This window comes from Dermacentor variabilis, chromosome 11 (genome assembly GCF_050947875.1).
Source record: "Dermacentor variabilis isolate Ectoservices chromosome 11, ASM5094787v1, whole genome shotgun sequence".
In the NCBI taxonomy this organism is placed as follows: Eukaryota; Metazoa; Arthropoda; class Arachnida; order Ixodida; family Ixodidae; genus Dermacentor; species Dermacentor variabilis.
The window spans coordinates 46,810,429-46,832,301 of NC_134578.1; the positions used below are offsets into that span (position 1 = coordinate 46,810,429).

General features: G+C 43.5%; 1 protein-coding gene across 1 annotated transcript in view; it reads right to left on the bottom strand.

Annotated features, from left to right (window-relative positions):
- Positions 1-2,932: 2,932 nt before the first annotated feature.
- LOC142563875 (uncharacterized) overlaps positions 2,933-21,873 on the bottom strand; it is a 46,721-nt gene continuing 27,780 nt past the window's right edge. The window contains exons 6-7 of the mRNA XM_075674552.1: positions 13,295-13,486; positions 2,933-3,056 (exon numbers count right to left, since the gene is read on the bottom strand). Coding sequence (XP_075530667.1) covers positions 13,314-13,486 — 173 coding nt within the window. The 3' untranslated portion in view covers positions 2,933-3,056; positions 13,295-13,313. The remainder of the gene's footprint in view (positions 3,057-13,294; positions 13,487-21,873) is intronic.

Genomic DNA, 21,873 nt, shown 5'->3' on the forward strand with positions numbered 1-21,873 from the left:
TGTATCTGAACGTACTCGAATATTATCGCTGGTTCTATCCGTTGTCTGTTGTTACTGAAGATTGTGTAATATTATTGTATGTGCGACACGAATTCTGTGGTACTTTCAGGAAAGCACGCGGACACCAGTGATGCTGGTGCCTTCGACGAGTCATGTATCAAAGCGGACCAGTTTGACTCGCAGATCAGATTTCGACGACTACCGACTGTGCTGGCTGATACCGTGGTGCTTCAAGTGCCGCCTGCTTTTCTGGACACGGGTATGCCCAATAAAATTGAGTTTCATTATTCACAGTTTTGCTACTCTGTTCTTCACCGTCACTTTAATGTGACAATATTATACCTGCCAACGCGTGTCCAACACAAACGCGTTGTTCTTTTTTTTCTGGGAGGTATTGAAGAGTAAGCATTATTTATGGTTGCGTCTCGAAAACACTCAAGTGCTACGTGGCATGTTGGCGCTGAATAATTTTGGTGGAACTTCTTATCGCAGAGGATTGTTTCCAGCCCACAGGCAAACGCGACTTATTTCAGTGGTGGAGAAATACAAAGCTTCGGACCATCTGAATGTAAGATTTTGACAACGGGTGCCACTGGTAAATTGTCTTTATAAAACACTCATCTCGTGTTGTGTAAAGTCACAACTTAGCTCTAAACGTCACATAAGAAATACCCGCAAATCAAGTATTTTGAGGGACAACAAAGCGAAATATTAAATCAGGCTTTAGTAATTTATGTATTCTTCGTGTACTTTTTGTTAATTTTGCGGTAACAGGTTGAATACTAGGCGAGAAAATAAAAGTCAAAATTATATTTCCTTAATCTAGCACCGGAAATGCAGAGCTATTATGTCAGCACGCCCTCACAATATTCAAAGATCTGCGTATGTACGACGTTAAGGCTCGGTATTTTTTTTAATTCACTGCATTAGGCTTTGGGCTTTTTGTGCACACGGTAGTCCGTGTTTAGTGAAAAGGAAATGACTTGTCCATAGCAGATGCGGTTAAAACGCATGACGCAACGACAAGTGCATGGGGCAACAACAAAATATATTTCGAATTTTGTGCGTTTTCTCGCTTTAGGAACGTTCTCAGAAACTAGCATTGACTTCTATTCCATTGTTGAGCTATAATTTTCTATAGCAGCTAAACTATGTTTCTGTTGCGTGCTCCAGAAAACAAAAGGAGTGCAGATATTTCCTGCATTTATTTAATGTCAGCGTCATTCTGGGTGCTTCGAATGCTATGACAGACTCTGTAGCTAGTAAATTTCACGACAAAAACATCCTGACGTGATCTTACGTACCAAGTTTGATAGCTAGATTCAAAAGGAAAAAACATCGAAGCACATCTGTGCCCTCCTGATGACTTGTGAATACGAAAACATTATTGTCCAATTGAACGATACCGTTCCAGTGCTTCAAGTTTGGCGCTGCGAGTTGTATACCAAAGCGCTACGTGCTACCAGAACCAGCAATCAGCAGCAGCCTGTGGAACGAACCACTGCATGCCACTGACGCGTTGACGCCTATCAAGCAACGCATCGCCGGCATTGCCCTTTCCTCTGACGCAACGCCTGGCGTTCTAACGACACCAGTTGATGTTGCCTTTCACCCGCTCTGCCAACGCCTCTTAGATAAGCGCAGGACCCGTACACTTCGATCAATGGCGCAATGCTACATTCTCGACTGCCACACAATCTAATGGGAATGCTCCCGAGTAAGCCGCGGTGATTTTGACCTCACCAATTTTGTCACGCTGGGCTTCGCAGGGTAAATCATGTTCAACGAGTAAGACGCCACAAAGCAGAGTGCACATGCTTGCTATCTAGGAGGCGTTGCATCTGCGTCGTAGAGGAGCGCTCGGACCGAGAACGAAAGCGACGTTGACGAGAAGTCGCAGAAATGCCTTCTCCCCTCACGCAACCCCTGCAAGGTGCTCCCTCTCACCCGCTCTGCTCCGTTGAGGCGCTCGTAAGGTTGCATCGCAGTTAACGGCAATGCCAGTTGAGACGTTGACGAGAAGTCGCAGAAATGCCTTCTCCCCTCACGCAACCCCTGCAAGAGGCTCCCTTTCGCCCACTCTGCTCCGTTGAGGCGCTCGTAAGGTTGCATCGCAGTTAACGGCAATGCCAGTTTAGGTGCAGTTTCACTGCTACATACGACAGACGTCGGCTTTTTCGTTGAATGGACCATTTGACATTTTCGTATCCAAACAATATATCGCCAAAAATATTTATACTACTCGCTATATTAAGTTTATGATCCGCGAATATTTTTTATATTCCGTAGTTTTGACGCTCGCGTGAAGACGAGCGCCGCCAGGAGCCTTACGGGCGTCATATCTCGACAGTGCACGAGAGGACAGCTACAGAAAAGTCTCGGCGTTTGACAGTGGCGAATGCATAAAATTAAGTCTACTGTGTGCATTCAAGCAAGTCTACTGTGTGCATACAGTTACTCACCAAGAACACTAGCGTGCGTGCTAAAAACCATCATGCCAGCAGCACAAGGCAGAACGGTGACCTTGCTGCGCTGCCTAGCCAAATGAACGCAGCTCGACAATGGCTCACTTTCGTTTTCTCATTTTCCCAGCCGGGCAGCCAGCGCGGCGCTAACGTCTCTGAGTAACTTGGTTAGGGCGGATATAAACGAGGCACCCTCAAGCTTTTCCGAATTTGTGCCCGTAACCTCAGCAGGTCACGTGATCTTCAAACTCCGGAGCGCAGACCACGCACACGCCATCGATACGAAGACATCATAGCGGCTGTGGCGCCGACGGCGTCTACGTGACTCGAGTGCCCGTGTAATTGGGAATGAAATAAAATATGCAGGATATGAATTGCTGTAAAAATGACATCTTACATTTTCTCCACACTGATACTGGTCGTAGTTGGTAATCTTGTATTTGAAGCGTACGACAGCAACATGTTAATTCGAGAATCAAGAAAGTGCAGTAAAGCTTTATTTTAGTCAATTTTTTACTGTGCATTGAGGCCTGATAATCTTCCATTAAAAATAGAACGTGATGAAAGTGCTTGCTGACCAGGAAACCATTTCTGGAATAAAAACGGGCCACATGTTAGTGTGACATTTAAAAGTAGGATAAGCTAAGGTGTATATTATGTACTTAAATGACAGATTGTGCAAAAATGTTTCTTCACTACGCTCAATTGAAATTGTATTGATCTGTATGGGGAGCACATCTAAAAGATGAGCTGCGAAATATTACATAAAGAAGGAATAGTTCCACTTCCTTCTTTTAAAAATAGGCCGAGGCATAGTCGTTTTGCGTGAGGGCTGCCCTCAACCACGTAAATGTGAGGCTGAAGAAAGAGTACTGAAAATTTGAAGCTTGAAAACAGAAGCCACTGCTTTCACTCCTCTTTCCCATGCGTTCAATATGATATCTTTATTACCATTACCTATTTATCGTCATGTTGTGCAACAGCTCCAGCCTTATGCGATAACTTAGGTATACAGCTTAATGCGCGTAATGGGCATATGACAGCTGCATCAGCAACACGATAGTCACGGCTCACAGTGCTAGTCAGTCTCATGAGAACGCCGTGTATTAAGATCACTTTTATTACCCAACAAGCGCTAGTCTGCCCATTCAACGCTTGGATATAGCGCGATGTGTACTTTAAAGAGAGTCCTAAAATTTTTTCTGATGTGTTGAAAAGAGCACAACCGGCAAAATTGTTGTTACGAAACACTGGCCACTCATTTCAGTGCCTCATTAGTATTGTCACTCGAGGCTTGCCTTTCCATTTTGCATACATTGACGACCTCCTCGTCACTAGTTCTTGCGTTCCAAAAGATCTGGAAGCCTTCTTGTTTTCTCGCCTTGATACTCCAGGAGTTATCAACGATGCCGATCGCCATTTCGTCGTCCTGACCTCGATTTCCACGGACATCTGGTTGGGGCCGACAGCATTCGACCACTGCCATCCCAGATTCGCGTCATCGAAGACTTTCCATGGCCGACTGCTGTGACAAAGCTTGGTCAATTTCTCGTTCTTACAATTGTGCGGACGTTTTATTCCCCATTGTTCCAGAATCGTGGGATGTCTTGATGCATGGCTTGGCTGCAAGCATAACCAAATGATTCAGCGTATTTATGAGGCTGCCCAAGCCTTCACAAGTGTCATGTGTACTCATTACCACCTTGATTCAAACCAGCAGCACCGCTATCGGCACCGTCCTGCAGTAGTTCTTCAGTGATGCGTGGAGCCACTCGCACTCTTCTCGACGAAAACGAAGCCTACACGGACCTGCTACAGCGTGTTTGGCTGTGAGTTACTCGCTGTCTACCTCACTATGCGCCACTTTCGTCATTTCTTGGAGGGCTGCTCATTTAGTCTTGCGAGAACACAAGTTCCTTTTGCATGGTGTAATGCTCTTTGCGTTCCGTTACACACCACGTAAGAGCCACCATCTTTCTTATATGTCTGAGTTGATAATTACGTTCTGTAACGTCAAGGGCACTTACAACATCCCACTGAACGTCCTGAGCCACATCGATGCAGTTTATAGCGCATTCTAAGATGCACTTTGTCATCGACATCGACCTACTTGCCAGTCACAACCATGATGACGTTGAACTCATACTTGCAATTGCATGAAATCGTTCTGACTGAAAGTGGCATACCTGTTTGTGACACTCCTACCGGTACACCTCGACAGTTCATTCAGGCATAAGAGTACATTACGTCTATATGAGACAGTAAACAATCTGCCACATGCTGGAATCGGCGCAACGCAGAAAGTTCTTTCTAGCTGTATCGTATTAACCCACCTAAACGCACACAAGTCGGAGAATGGATCCGCTGTTCCTTGCCAAGTGAACATTCCAAGATTCAGCGTCACCCCGTAGTTACTTCCAACCTATTTCTTTCGCTGGATGCCCGTTTCGACAGGGTGTAATTGAACCTCCTCTGCTACGTAACACCTTCGAAGGACAATTGCTACGTAGTCACATGCAGCGACCACTAGATGCGATGGCCAGCTACACCCATCTTCAGCATCTCGGCGCCCGGAGCTGCAGCTGTCTGTGCGCTCACATTGATAGCCAGGTACGGCTGTCCAAGAAGACATTTTACGCATCATGATTACAAGCTTGATACTATCTTTTTACAAACACTTCTAAGCTTCTCAGAAACAACACCAAACTTTTTTGATACCAGCTCGAGCCGATGGCAATGGCACTGCAGGTTTGTGCCACTCTTCAATGAAAATCTTTGACGCAACTTGCGTAACCAGGTAACTTCCACTGGGAATAAATCACACTACAATGATAAAAAAGGCCCTTAATTTCAACGGAGCGCGGCGGAAAGGAACCTCAGCCGAGCACGGACTTTATGATGGCGCCGCTAGATGGCCCAGCACGTACAACGGGATTCGCGGGACACGGGCCCGTCTACATTCCGACTATCCGATTTCACAACCGTCAATTTCAATCAGCCGAATGTACAGTTCAAAACCCTTTAAAATTCGCGTAGAAACACGCGTTCCTCAAGCACAAAAACCCGACGCTATAGCAAGCTGTGCCATCATTGCACCGCGCATGTGCTGCATTTACATGAACGTCTTTCATGCCAACGCTTTAGCAAGATGCGCCATAACTGCACTGTGTATCTGCCGCTCTTGAAAGAATTTCTTGTCGAGTTGGGTGACGCAGTACCGGCCACTGCGTCTGAGGCCAGCGAGGAAACGATTCTCAGCATTCGCACGTAGCGGTGCGCCACGTATTTCGACTCGGGGCCAACGCGTCGACTTCTCGGCAGTGCCACTAGTTGCCGCAGCGTGCCCAGTAAAAAGCGCAATAGATGCGCTCAGATGCGACATGCCTTGTTTCTAAACCTTCTCACGCATCCGCACGCATTGACATTCTGAGGCCATGCACTGACTTCATGGCGACGTCACTCGATGGCGCACAGTGTCAATAGGGAAACGCGACAGAGGAGCCACGCTGAAGCGCACACCCCATACATAAGGCATTTCGATGGTGACAAAGCGTTGTGTCGCTGCGTTGCTTCACTGCTAAAGTCATTATCACCGACATTCATCGTGACATGGATTGTGCGAAATTTTGCTTACATGTGCTTCGGTTTTCTATTTATCAGCAAAGTCGTTCATTCTGGTCTGCATTTTTTGATGATGCATAGAAGCATTTAGCCTTGGGCCTTCGTCTTAGTACTGTAGTATGATTAGTGAAATCTAGTGTCGAGTGCGCGTTGTGTGTGACCACCGCACCCTCTATTGACCACAATCATACCAATGGTATTGCCTCTTTGTTCTTCAGCTACTCCACAGAGATCATTATGACTTGTTGTAAATGAATCAAATGGTCGTAGCGCTACGTGAATTGTGTGTTTTGCAAGCGGCCCCGATCTGTTTTATCACTGTGCCATGTCTGTGATACCTCGCACCTGACCTATGACCTATGCGGAGTAAGTATCACAGTGCAGTAAAAATAGATCACTAGCAGGCGCTCATATTGTGTATCGTCATATGATTCATATTACGATAACTGCAGCATCATAATTTCGGTGATTACATGGTTCTTGCTCAGTGGTTACGCAATGGCCTGAGGTGTTCTTTCATGTAGTTTTGATACCACAGAGGTAAAACTATTTTACCTCGCAAGTAGATCACGGGATCTTGTGTTCTTATTCCCTGCTACAATAGGATATGATAGAGAGTGTTTCAGCGAACACTTTCAATATTTTTTATACATTGCCTGTGGTATATAGCGCAATTGTAGTCCATGAGTGAGTCTACCCAACGTGGCGGACATTACTAACAAAAAAGAAATTAAAATGCCCAATCAAAAAAATAACAAATTCCTAAATAAAATTTTAAACTAATTATCTTGTGACACATATTGCAATTCCCAAATTCCAGTGGGTGAGACTCCAAGACATATCCATTTCAAAAGAATTCTGCGGATGACACAATTCGCTAAATATGCACCCCCAAACTTGCGGTAAAAATGCATTGTTGTTCCGCTTACTTAGTTAACAAAACATCGTTTTATGCATTAAAGCACTAAAGCAACTGGAACGCCAATACATTTCTCCCCAAAGATCTGGAATTAACACCTCGTAACTCGTTACATCCTCCAAAATATTTGCAAGTCCAACCTACATGCCTAGAATTTGTAAATTGCAATATGTGCCATAAGGTAATTGACAACAAAGTAATGTGTACTTTTTTATTGATTAGCCGATTATGCATTCAAATTTCTTGTGCAAGTTGTGTCTGCCTCTTCGAGTAAACAGCTCATGGGCTAGAATTGTGCTATCTGCCAGAGGCAATTTGAAAATTTTCATAGTGTTTGCTGTAAAACCCGTCATGACGAACATGTGTGACATCGGTCTCTAGACGCAGCACGTCATCACACTGAGTGGAAGGCGGTCACTGCAATTTTCTTTCGCTATTCAATGCAGAGTTTTTAGCGGATATTATTAGCTAAAAGAAAACAACCTAGTAAATGTAGCATCTCAAATAAATACAACTTTACGCTGATCAAATTAAGGACAGTGTATAAGTGACACATTTTCGCTGGTAATGCGATAAAATGTTATCGTCAGAAGCAACCTTACAATACTGTTAACGTGTTGTGACTCATAGCAGTCTCGCGTGTTTATTATAACTCATAAGACGTTCGTATTTCGCAGCCAATTGAACAAAAACAAAATGAAGATGTTTGCCTACCATTAGTGACGTCAAGTGCGCATTAACTTGCTATGTTAACGACGTTGTACAGGTATGCTCACTTTTTTGTAATCAGTGGAAGATTCGCAGCGAAATTGGCAGTATAAGGGTACCGCAACAATTTAAGCAGAGAACAAGAATCGAAAGCGAAGCATTCACAAATACTCTTAAGGAAGTCCCTAAAAGCGGATTGTTTTGCTCCGTGTCAGAGTTCCGGTGTGCGACAGCGTAGGTTTCCTAGAATTAAAAACATAAGTCATGCGCATTTAGTACAAAAATGTTGCACAACAGAGAAATATATGATCAGTTCACTGTAATCAGCGCATTTCATTTCCATTAAACCGTGCCAATTAGTTCACAGACACGTGCCACCGTGTGCATTCGACCTGCACCGCCGATTGCCTGTCCACACTAACACAGCCATGATGCTGCCACCTATAGCTCGATCTCGATCTTAGACACTTCGTCCGATCTTCCACGCTTTATAGGAGACGGAGTCTGCTAGAACTCCCATAGTTTTCTTAGTGGTCTCCAAAGGACAGACGTCACAATACCTGGCAAATCATTTCGTTTACATTACATTCTTTGATTTGGCCACTCGCTATATACCCCTAGATGTGTGCCAATCCGCCAGGATGGCTATGCGCCACTGTGACACAAGAGGCGCGAAATCTTTAAATGTTGCAGAATACGTGTCACATTTTATAGTGCATACACCTGTCATGAGCATTATTCTCTCAACAAGCCGCATACAACACCTTCCTCCTGATAACATCGCTACGTAGTCGTCTCGCAATGCGTATTCGCCTTTTTTTTTTGGAGTTTGCATTGCAGCACCACTTCATACCTTTGTCGCAATAATAATAATAATAATAATAATCGCCTAGTCCAGCAATATTCAAATTACCCAGTCTTGCGGTAGCCGCTTCCAAGTAGTGCCTGCAGAAATTCTAGTTGGGTCCGACAGCCTAATTCTCTGCCGTCTTCAACTCTGTTGCCCTTCAGTTGGCACCTGTTCAAAACCTCTAAGAGACCACCGAATTTTTCCCTACACATTACATGGCCTGTCGAGCTTAATATATATTCCTATTTGAAGGAAATTGAAGCAAGCGTCTCCTGACGTAAAGCTTAAGGCTTACACTACGATTGTTCCACCTACCTTGGAGGACGCAAGCATAGTGTGGGACCCGTACCGAGTAACTCTGATAAATCAGATCGAGCGAGTGCAGCGTCTTGCTCTACGCTTTATTTTTTCTAAATGCGAGAGACCGGAATCTGTTACTGGTATTCATCGATAAGGCTGACCTTCCAAATCTAGCTTCACGAAGGAAACAGCCAGGCTCAAATTTTTTTCGACTCTTTAATGCCATCATCATCATCATCAGCCTGGTTACGCCCACTGCAGGGCAAAGGCGTCTCCCATACTTCTCCAACTACCCCGGTCATGTGCTAATTGTGGCATTGTTGTACCTGCTAACTTCTTAATCTCGTCCGCCCACCTAACTTTCTGCCGCCCTCTGCTACGCTTCCCTTCCCGTGGAATCCATTCCGTAACTCTTAATGACCATCGGTTATCTTCCCTCCTCATTACGTGTCCTGCCCATGCCCATTTCTTTTTCTTGATTTTAACTAAGATATCATTAAGTCGCGTTTGTTCCCTCACCCAATCTGCTCTTTTCTTATCCCTTAACCTTACACCTATCATTCTTCTTTCCATAGCTCATTGCATCGTCCTCAATTTAAGAAGAACCCTTTTCGTAAGCCTCCAGGTTTCCGCCCGTACGTGAGTACTGGTAAGACACAGCTGCTATAAACTTTTCTCTTGAGGGATAATGGCAACCTGCTGTTCATGATCTGAGAATGCCTACCAAACGCATCCCAGCTCATTCTCATTCTTCTGATTATTTCAGTCTCATTATCCGGATCAGCAGTCACTACCTGTCCTAAGTAGATGCATTACCTTACCACTTCCAGTGCCTCACTACCTATCGTAAACTGCTGTCCTCTTCCGAGAATGTTAAACATTACTTTAGTTTTCTGCAGATTAATTTTCAGACCCACCCTTCTGCTTTGCCTCTCCAGGTCAGTGAGCATGCATTGCAGTTGGTCTCCTGAATTACTAAGCAAGGCAATATCATCAGTGAATCGCAAGTTACTCAGGTATTCTCCATTAACTCTTATCCCCAATTCTTCCCAGTCCAAGTCTCTGAATACCTCCTGTAAACAGGCGGTGAATAGCATTGGACAGATTGTATCTCCCTGCCTGACGCCTTTCTTTATTGGGATTTTGTTGCTTTCATTAAGGAGGAATACGGTGGCTGTGGAGCCGCTATAGATATCTTCAGTATTTTTAAATACGGCCCGTCTACACCCTGATGCCGCAATGCCTCCATGACTGCTGAGGTTTCGACTGAATCAAACGCTTTCTCGTAATCATTGAAAGCTATATATAAAGGTTGGTTATATTCCGCACATTTTTTCTGTCACCTGATTGATAGTGTAATTATGGTCTATTGTTGAGTAGCCTTTGCGCAATCCTGCCTGGTCCTTTGGTTGACGGAAGTCTAAGGTGTTCCTGATTCTATTTGCAATTACCTTAGTAAATACTTTGTAGGCAACGGACAGTAAGCTGATCGGTGTATAATTTTTCAAGTCTTTGGCGTCCGCTTTCTTATGGATTAGGATTATGCTAGCGTTTTTCCAAGATTCCGGTACGCTCGATGTCATGAGGCATTGCGTATACAGGGTGGCCCGTTTCTCTAGAACAATCTGCCCACCATCGTTCAACAAATCTGCTGTTACCTTATCCTCCCCAGCTGACTTCCCCCTTTGCATGGCTCCCAAGGCTTTCTTTACTTCTTCCGGCGTTACCTGTGGGATTTCGAATTCCTCTAGACTATTCTCTCTTGCAATATCGTCGTGGGTGCCACTGGTACAGTATAAATCTCTATAGAACTCTCAGCCACTTGAACTATCTCATCCATATAAGTAATGATATTGCCGGCTTTGTCTCTTAACGCATACATCTGATTCTTGCCAATTCCTAGTTTCTTCTTCACTGCTTTTAGGCTTCGTCCGTTCCTAAGAGCATGTTCAATTCTATCCACTTTATACTTCCTTATGTGAGCTGTCTTACGTTTGTTGGTTAACTTCGAAAATTCTGCCAGTTCTATTCCAGCTGTAGTGTTAGAGGCTTTCATACATTGGCATTTCTTGATCAGATCTTTCGTCTCCTGCGATAGCTTGCTGGTATCCTGTCTAGCGGAGTTACCACCGACTTCTATTGCACACTCCGTAATGATGCCCTCAAGATTGTCGTTCATTGCTTCAACACTAATGTCCTCTTCCTGAGTTAAAGCCGAATATCTGTTCTGTAGCTAGATCTGGAATTCCTCTATTGTCCCTCTTACAGTTAACTTATTGATCGGCTTCTTATGTACCAGTTTCTTCCGTTCCCTCGTCAGGTCTCGGCTAATTCGAGTTCTTACCATCCTGTGGTCACTGAAGCGCACCTTGCTGAGCACGTCCACATGCCATATTGAACAAATTCCCGACTCTACTTGCGGCATCAAGGCAGAGTGTAACCTCGATCCTTTCACTCGTACATTGTTAGACCTTCTGTGCTTAGCGCTGATGCTTACAAACATTCATGTCTGGTAAAACAATAGATGAGTGGGACAAACAAAACTAAGAAATATTTTACGGCACTGATTCGCTGGCGAGTTATGAAAACAAAAGCTAGAAATCACAAATGTTTAATGTCTATGCTTTTGTTTATATGGAGTTGTACTATGCTATTTGAATGCTGCTGTATTTTTATGTTGCTTTATGCTCCTTATGCATTTTCCCTTCAGTTTGCATTGCTCTGCTTCTATTACGTTGTATATATATTTGCCCTTATTGTTGTGAACTTGCCGATGCTGTACCATCTAGAAAAGGCTCACAGCTTTCAAAATAACTTAATAAATAAATTTTAAAAATTACCATTCTTATGTTACTCTAGGCATTCTAGAACGGTGATGTATTTATGTTTGCATCTATGTCTGTATAAATCTATCTATGTTTGCTTCTAAATATTTTCGCACCTATCTGGTTCACAGGGTAGTCCGTGGTCGAATGGATAGTGCGTTGCGTTACTGTGCGGAGTTAACAGAAATATACAGAAAGAGAGAGAGAGAGAGAGAAACCAGAGGGGAAAGGCAGGGAGAATAACCAGAGGGGAAGATCAGGCTTGGCTGAGGCTGAAGTAAGAGGGTTTGAAACCAAACATGGAACCAGATTCAGTCACTGAGTGAAACCTAAAATTTCACACACGCGTAACGCCAGAAAGAATGTTCCACTTCCGCCGCCAAAGCCACGCGTGGTGGCGCTCATTAATACTCCAATGGTTAGTTCTAATACATAGACATAAATGGCCCAGAAAGTGGATGGGAAGGGGTGGTCACGGTAGCTCAATTGGTAAGAGTAGCACACGAGTAATGCGAAGACATGGGTTGGTACCCCACCTGCGGCCCGTTGTATTTTGTTTCTTTTATCTTCATTTATTTTTTATTCGTTTAATCCAATTAAGGACTGCAAGCAATTTCCCCTATGGAGTTCTTGGTGTCATTATTTGCTGGCTTGTTATATGACTGCCAAAATCAGTCCAATCGGCTTTCCTTATTCTTGTTGACATTATATATATATATATATATATATATATATATGTATCTATATATATATATATATATATATATATAGTTGTGGCAGAGGACATCAGGCTGGTTCCGGTTGTAAAATGAAGAGAAGGGGTATGACGTACTTTGAATTAGCACACTACATTTCATTGACGTTTCGGCTCGTGGACCATCCTTTGTGAAAGTCAGAATTGTGAAGTCATAGGTCTGAAATTCACAACTTGTGAATAATATATGTATAAATTGCAGCAGTTCCTCACTGGCGTCTCATTACTTTCCATATTTGCAAATATTTGCATGCATTTTAACACGGATTCTGTAAAGCGGTTTCCCAGACTTTCAAAGAATCAGTATTAGAGATAGAGCAGCGAAACCTGGCTGAAATGGATATATAAGCAGGTCTGCAGAAAGCACAGCCACAGAAGAGGTGGTCAAACAGTTTCAAATACCATAGTTTAGCCTTGTACTAATATACCCCTGAGACCCCATGGGTCAATTCGGCACGACAGTGCTGCATAAGAGAACAATTTGGGACAGTGCGGGAAAGCATGACAAGATGAGAAAACGGGATTGCACGAGAGGCTAATCCTGTCGAGTCTTTTCACACGGCCCCCAAGTGTTTCCGTAGACATTTACCAAGAAGGACAGTTTGAGAACTTACTTTATTTTGTTTTTTTCACCGCTGCAAGGGATTGTAGTCCCACTTTCACAACTTCAAATTTCGGAAGCTTACTTTAGTATTTCCAAGAGTCTCTATCAGCCACGTCAGGCTGACGCGAGCAAACTGAAGGAGAATGTGAGACTTTCGGTGCATGCGAAATTAGATTCCAGTAATTCAAACTCCAGTAAAAACGCACTAGTCTCGCGTTTAGGGTGTTACAAATACCCCATTAACTTACCGCTCCAGTCCTTTCGTTCTCAGCACGCCTTTGGTATCTCTGGGCCACAGTGTCTGTTGCACTCAACTTCGTTTTCGAAGTTGTTGCAGTCCTCGTCGCTTCCTTCGAACGGCTCGCACTGCTTTGTTTTGTTGTTATACCGCCACCGTTCTTGTCTCAGATAAAAGGACCATGACTGAGGGCAGCAGCACACTGCAAACAATAAAGGAATTGTCAACAAATAGCTGTTTAATAAGCGAAAAGCAAATGGGAAAATATGCAATCAAAACGCGGGCTATGCCATCTATAATAACAAACTCCAGTGACTAAGCAGTGTAGGAAATAAACAAGCCAAAGTTAAAAAGAAAAAGAAGGAAAATAAATGAAGGAACTAGCGGACAAACAATGTAATATAAATGCACCGTCCTTGCTATGCATTATACTCTTATAACGCACTGCATTGGAGTCAGAGCGTTTAGATACAGCGAACGTTACCAACACAATCTTGGTAATTACAGTCACGGCATAAAATACAATACACAGCAAATATTACAACACAGGGAATATATAAAAGTTTTCGTAAACCCAATAGACTGATAGTGAGCCTTTTCACGATAGATATCATAACTAGGTCAAGAAAACAGCAGTAATACATCAATGAGAAGGAATGAATGTGTAATGTTTAGTGGCGCAAAGGTCAGGTATGGCCAAAGAGCGCCATGCCAGTGTTGATGAGTTCTGTGAAGTTGATCTGACGTGGCTGTATAGGGGCCTAAAATAGGGGTTATAAATTGCGTATCATTATTATCATCATCAGCCTGGGTACGCCCACTGCAGGGCAAAGGCCTCTCCCATACTTCTCCAAATACCCCGGTCATGTACTAATTGGGGCCATCTTGTCCCTGCAAACTTCTTAATCTCATCCGCTCACCTAACTTTCCGCCACCCCCTGCTACGCTTCGCTTCCCTTGGAGTCCAGTCTGTAACCCTTAATGACCATCTGCTATCTTCCCCTGTCGTTACATGTTCTGCCAATGCCCATTTATTTCTTTTTCTTGATTTCAACTAAGATATCATTAACTCGCGTTTGTTCCCTCACCCAATCACCCAATCTGCTCTTTTCTTATCCCTTAACGTTACACCTATCATTGTTCTTTCCATTCTTCTTCGAAATTGCGTATCATCTACGTGTAATAAGATTATGGCAACGACTAATGACGCGTACTATGACATTAAAATGTATTGCGAAAGAGTGATGCAATGTACAAAATATGCCACGTGCTTAAGCTGGCTAGAGCCATATTGCCTCACCAGAACCCTTGAAACACAAGGGCCTAGGGGCATGTTCTATAAAAAACAATTATCATAACGACATCCTCTGGAAAGCGGATGCGCTATGAATTTAACGGGCTTATAATATGTAGGACATCATCCAAGAAAGCGAGGACTGCTTTGGTCTTAAAAAGCTGTTCTTCGTCAAGAAACATAGCCGGATGAAGAGGGACACAATAGCGGTATGCAAGAGGAAAATGTTTCTTGCTGTCTCTTTCGGCTTCCCGACACTCCAGGAAGACGGAGAAGACGGTCAGCCTGTCACCACATCTACCACAAGTTGGAGGCTCATTACGAGTCAAGAGAAAGTTACGAGTGCCAAATGTATGTCACATTCTAAGTCTAGTGAACAGGACATCTGTTCTTCGTGTTTTCATAGTTGGGAGCCGTAAACCTGACTTCGGCTTAATCACGTGAAGCTTATTGCTCGTTAAGCAGCCCACGTGCGTTGCCAGTGGCTTCGCCGCTTCTTTTTTATTAAAGACTTGATGTCTGTGGCAGGGACAGCAGCAGAAAGAATACCTCGGGATGCTATTGATTTGGCGATTTCGACGGCAAGCACATTACCTTCGATTATTCTATGGCCAAGAACCCAGCATATTACTACATGTCTACGAGATAAATCACTGCTGCACAAGATTGAGTAAAGTTCAATAAAAACATGATTTGTATGCTTTTCTAATAACATTAATGCTTTTGCAAGACTTAACGACTCTGTGAATATAATTGCTCGTCAAGTTCTAATTTGTTTATATGTTTTACCGCCGACAGCAGTGCATAGGCTTTTGCAGTGAAGGTACTTCTTAGCGGGTTCGATACGTCAGATTTAGAAAAGAGGGGCTGGCAGCAACGTAAGATACGCCTGCATGTGACTTGGACGCGTCTGTGTGGAATTCGGAGCAGGAGTACTTTGATTGAAATTCACGGAAATGCATTGCGAATTTGAGCTCAGGAGCACGTTTGTAACCTCTACAAAAGATACATCATATTCTATCACCTGCTACTCCAAGGGCGCTAATAGCTTAGCTGGAGGCATTAGGTGATGTTCGAGAATTGGGGCACCCACTTCTCCGCTAAGTTATACACGCAGTGAGAGTCTCATAGAGGGTCTATTACGAAAAAGTGTTGCGCTAGTTAAGTTGTTAACGGTTGTGGAACACGGATGTTCCTGATTAGAGTGCACTTTGAGAAAATAGTTGACGCTGATATATGCTCTCCGAAAACGGAGTCACCACTCATCTCAATCTAGGTATTACACTTTCGACTTGGCTTGTTCTAAATGCGCCCGTGGCCCGACGGATACGCAGATGGTTGACGGGATCTAGCATCTTTAGCGCGCTCGGGGTGGCAGGGTGCTATACCACGACACAATAGCCCAATCATGATCGAATTAGGCTCCTGTAAAGATTCAATAAACACTTCCGGTCCCTACCCCATGTTGTGTGGGATAGGGTTTTAAGTAAGCTCATTGTTTTTAGACATATTGCTTTAAGATATTTTACGTGTGGAATGAAACTAAGCATGGAATCAACTATACAGCCTAGACATTTGTGCTCTTTGTTCGCAGGTATTTGTTGCCCGTACATTTATATACTGGGATCTACAAGAAGCCCTTTCTTCCTGGTGAAAAGAACACAAGAACTTTTGGTTGGGGTTCACTTTGAACCCATTTTCATCTGCACACTTAGAAACTTTGTTCAAGCACTGTTGTATTTTTCTCTCACAGACAGTTAGGTTGCAGGTTACGAAACCTATTTGTATGTCATTTACGTACACGGAACAAAAAATAGCTGATGGTAATGATGTACGAACCGTGTTCATCATAACGACAAAGAGTGTGCAACTGAGTATGCCTCCCTAGGGTACCCCAGTTTCTAGTATGAATGTATGCGACAGTCCATCACCTATTTTTACTCGGAATGTACGGTTGTGTAAGCAGCTTTCTATAAAGTTTAACATATTTCCTTGGATGCCCACTAGCGACAGGTCGCGCCGGATTCCGTAAGGCCAAGTTGTATTGTATGGCTTTTCCAAATCAAGAAACACGGATCAGAAGTGTTGTTTATATACGATGGAATCACGAATGTTTGCTTCGATCCGCACAAGATGGTCGGTTGTCGATCGTCCTTCTCTAGAATCACACTGATTAGGATCAGGAAGTTTGTTTGACTCGAAGAAGTGTAACAAGCGACGGTTTATTATTTTTTTTAATTTATAAATACGACTCCTGAATGTGTTTGGGCAGTACATTTTTACTAATGTCGAGCCTTAGCCTTTTTTTCAGAATCGGGCCAAAAGGGCTTCTTTCCATGCAGTAGGAAGCTACGCCACAGTCCTTACAGCGCTGAAAAGTGTCAGGAGCGTCATTTGAGTATCTTCTGAAATCTTCTGGAATTTTCGGAATTTCTGGAATGTCTCTTCCGGAATTTGAGTATCTTCTGGAACAATGCTTTATTTTGTCCCCTCCATGCCTCTCTAGAATCACCATTCCACCAGGGGATCGGTCCTTTTAATGAAGTGCCACTTGTGAGAGGAATGAACTTTTCAGCGGCATCAATCATAAAAGCGGTAAATTACGGAACAGCATGATCTACATTAAAATTTTCTATAAAATTTTGTGATCAGTAGGTGGATTCCTTAAAACATTTCCAGTCAGCTGACGACAGTTTCCAGTGAGGGTCGATAGGAGGGAAGTCCTGTTGGTTTACTAAGTTCAGCGTTACTGGGAAATAATACCTTCCGAGTAGAATTTTAATTACACTTCATTCTAAATCGGAGAATATAGAAGCGGAGCCGATCGTCCGGTCTATTGACCAATATAAGTTGTGATGCGGATTGTTATATGTTGGCCCTTTCTTATTGAAGAGGCACGCATCGGAGGTTAAATAGAAATTTTCAATGAATCGACTTCTCGCGTCGCATCGTGAGTCTCCACATCATGTTAATATTCCACTTAATAATTCTAATATTTCAATTGCGCCTACTGTTAATGTCTTGGGGTTGTATTCGAACAACATATGTCGTGGATCTTGCATGTGGATTTAGTCGCTGCTAAAATATCCCGTGTGAGTGGAATTTTGTGCAGGTCAATATATTTGCTCCCCTAAAAGCATCAAGCTTCTCCTATACAAGTCCTTGCTTCTCAGTCAAATTAACTATTGCCATCTTGTTTGGGGTACTTCGACGCTTTCTGATATCACCACATTACACAGAATGCGAAAAAGGCGGTCCGTAGTATTCTGGATGTTCCCCACGTCACACATACGCGCCCACTTTTCAAAAAAACTGAATTTACTTCCTATGCCTGATATTTTTGAGCAAACACTAATTCACCTGCATTAGACAGGTAATAACAGAAATAATAGCATGTTAAATACTATCTCGAACTTAAAACACAGAGATGGGAAGCTAAATACTCGCAGATGCGAACTCTGCGAGATGCCACGGGCAAGAACTAATTACACGTACCAAATGTCGCGCTTTATATTACCGTCTTGTCTAAACAATATCTACACTGTATAATTTTCATTATTGTGCTCTTTCTTCTCTTTGATTTGTTTCCGCAAAAAGGAATAAATTGCTTCTTGTAACAGTGCATTTGCCTAATTGTGCATTGCAGTATGATTGTATGACATATTTCTCAATTTGATATTATATATATATATATATATATATATATATATATATATATATATATATATATATATATATATATATATATATATATATATATATATATATATATATATATATATAATGTGCGTTAGCAATTAACGTCAGTCCTTTTTTCTCTCGGTTTCTCTCGGTGCGTGAGTGGTATATGTACTATATATGCATTCTGTTTCACTTGAATTCATTTACACACACACACACACACACACACACACATATATATATATATGTGTGTGTGTGTGTGTGTGTGCATTATGTCTGTCACTCGTGTTATTGGGACGTGGGTGATTCTAGCTAAATATGTAACACCTCACCCTATGCTCTGTCACTCCCTGTTAAAAAGGGCTGCGGACCTTGTCAAGCCATACGAAGGTTTTTGTTCAGGGTACTCCACATTTTGGTGTTGAAATAAAGTGAATTGAATTTAATGTTATGAGCGTTAAAATCTCACACGAGTATCTCAGGCTCGGGTAGCTGTTCAAAAAGGTTATAAAATACTTTTTTCGAGATGATACTTCGGGGGTATATAAACGGTACATAGAGTGACCAACTTATTATAAAGAATGCCCCAACTGACACTGCCTCAAGAGGCGTCCGAAGGGCGACGTTTCGGCAAGCTACACACTTATAGGCTCCTATTGCTTCACAGCCAGAGGCATTAGCCTCGTCGCGGTCTTTTCGAATGATGATATAATTTTGAAGAAAATTTATGTTCGTCAGTTTCAGATGTGTCTCTTAACACACAGCAACTTTGGATTATGCTTGTGTAGGAGTTCTCTAATATCATCAAGGTTATGTATTAGTCCTCTAACATTCCATTGTAGCATTTATGTCTTCATAGTTATATATGTGCTTGGCGCTAGGTATTTAAGTAACGAAGATTAAATCACGGGGCCTTTCCAGGGGCCGGGACGCGAGTTTGGTCTTTTTTTGAGCGATCACGAGAATATTGCGCTTCTTAGGTGCTGGCGGAGCCGTCTGGTTGGTCATTGTGTCTATCGCCGTTTGTAAAGCGATGGACACGCGCTCATCCGAGCACAGTGCTTGACCTGAAGGCCTCTACACTTTGGAAGTGACACTTCAGGCCACCAGCCCGGAGGTCGATGGCCCCTTCCGATGGGGTGGCGGAGCTGCGCTAGCTGCTACCGCCGGTGGGGCGGATGGCGTCTCTGCCGCCTGACTACGTGTGGGTCGGACAGCGGCCGGGGGCCATTGTAGCGCTGCCCCCAGATGCGTCACTTCGCAAAGCTATTCTTTGGCAGGTAGTATACCTGGCCACGTGCTTCTTTGAAATATTCTTTGTTAGTTTTACCTTCACAATTTCTTTCTTTTTCAGGGATGGGCACGACCGTGAGTACGCGGCGTGCTCCCCATCACAGTTTGCAGAGGGGAGAGAGTTCTCGCACTCTATTTCGTACTAGTTGGCGGCCTCGGCAGCTCTCTGAACTTTGGTCGAAACGCTGTCATTTAAAACATCGAAGAAGGTATGGCACGTCTAGCCTTACGCGAAGCTTGATGTACCAGGCCTGAATGAACGCGGGCCGGACAGTTGTGAAGGAGTGTATCAGGTGCTCAGTCTCGATTTGTTTGACGTCCCGCCTCATCTAAATTGTTCTGACATTGATAAAATTCTGCTCACTGAAGCCCTGCAAGAGTTCAAACTCAGTCAGCTTGCTCAAATCATCGTCTGAGACAACGCGACGGGTGGTGGTTATAGTACGGTGCGGAGTCACTGTTACTTGGGTCTTCCCGAATGATGCTATTTTCTGCAGGTTCTCATATTGCTTCTGATCGTGGAACTCAGAGGAGATCACCGCTAGCCGTCCGCGACGAATTCTAACCTGGACCAAAAACTTCCGTCACAGATATTGAAACAAGGAACTGTGAAATGTTTCGCACGGGTCTGTGTGGTCTTTAAGAGGGAAAACCATCAAAACGGGGGAACTTGTGGACTTGGCGTCCGAAAAACTGGCAGAAATCTTCGGTGTGCCTTCGTTTCGGAGGGCGATCAGGGAGTTCAGGGAAAGCATTCTCTATAAGTATAGATCGGGTTTTTGGCAGCCATGCCAACCACCCACCATGCAGCCGAACAGGGGGACGTGACATAAGTTCCTGCAAGGGAGGCCCTGCCAACGCCAGTTTTTTTTCTTTCTTTTTTTTGTTACATCCACCAGCTCCTTTCTGTAAGGCCTTCGGGCCTTGAAAGTATCTTAAATACGTAAGTAAATAAATAAATAAATAAATAAATAAATAAATAAATAAATAAATAAATGCAGCATAGACAAAACTGGCAAGCCGCACAAATTTAACCCTTACTGCTGGGAAATTCGGAAGTCAGAAAAAGGACAGGAAAAATGAAAAGGCGGGAGAGAAAGCCGAAGGTTGGAGAGGAGTACAGGAAAAGGTTACTGCCAATTTTTTTCAGGTGGGTCAGTGTGGAGGTGCGTCTATGTGAAGCAGAGGCCAAAGAGGTGTGTTGCCCCTGCCGGTGGGACTGAAAGTTCCAAACACCCGGCATCGGCTCAACCCTGCGGATCCCCCTTTCCACAGACACGGCTAACCTGCTACGGCTAGACGCGGGAGGGTTCAACGTTTGTGTGCTCATATACGTGGTCTCGCAACACATCGAAGGCCCGCTGACGCAGACAAACAGCAGTGGTGCACGCAAAGCAACATTTAACGTGAACCCGCCACTCTTGTAATCGGCTAAGTGCTGAATAAATTGCACATTCGCCGCCAACATCACCGCTAATTATCATCACTCAAAGCAAACAGCGTACTAAGCTTCGCCTACATTGATTTCTGGAGTTCGTGGGATCCGCAACTTGTTCGATTGGTCATTTTTATTGCGTGGTTAAATTAAATTCGTGTTTCTGCCGCCAACTGAGTTCGTACGTTTATTCTGCTAACTGACAGAAACGCACCAAGCAGACGCTTGCGTGGCACTCCACGTCTGGCTATTCCTCCAAACACGCTCCAACCCGGTGACCTGCTTCCTGAACCCTTGCTCCCATCAGAGAGAAAGAAGTGGTTCTTTGTGAGGAAGGGAAAGGTTGGCCCTATCTTGTGCAGCCCTTGAGGGAGCATGACTCAGCGCCAGGCCCTTTCACCAAGTGAATGCTACTCCGCACCCTTTTCTTCCACGTGCTTACTTGGTCATCATGTTCTTGTTTTCCTCCCTGTTTTCCCCTCTCGCTGCCAATGACTTTTCCTGTTCTTAGTCATCCTATATTTAATTACTGCTTCTCATTCTTGGCAGTTCTAAATTTGCGCGAGTACTTCACGCATAACAGCGCTTAATTGAATCAGTCACAAAGATATTGACATGCTGGGCGCCTGGTCAGATCAACTCGTCTCAATGAACGTAGCAAGCGGAACAAATGATGTCAGTTAATTATTAAGTGAGAAGACGTTTGTATGCAAATAAGTACTTTAATTTAACAACGAATTCATATCTTGCCACACCATGTGCCTCTGTGTTTTATTACTTTCTGAAAAAAATACCGCATTATTTTCTAACACTCAACAGCAAGTTCTGCGCCAAGGAACTGAACATTTAAAAATATGTTTATTCACTGTTTACTCAGACATAGGCT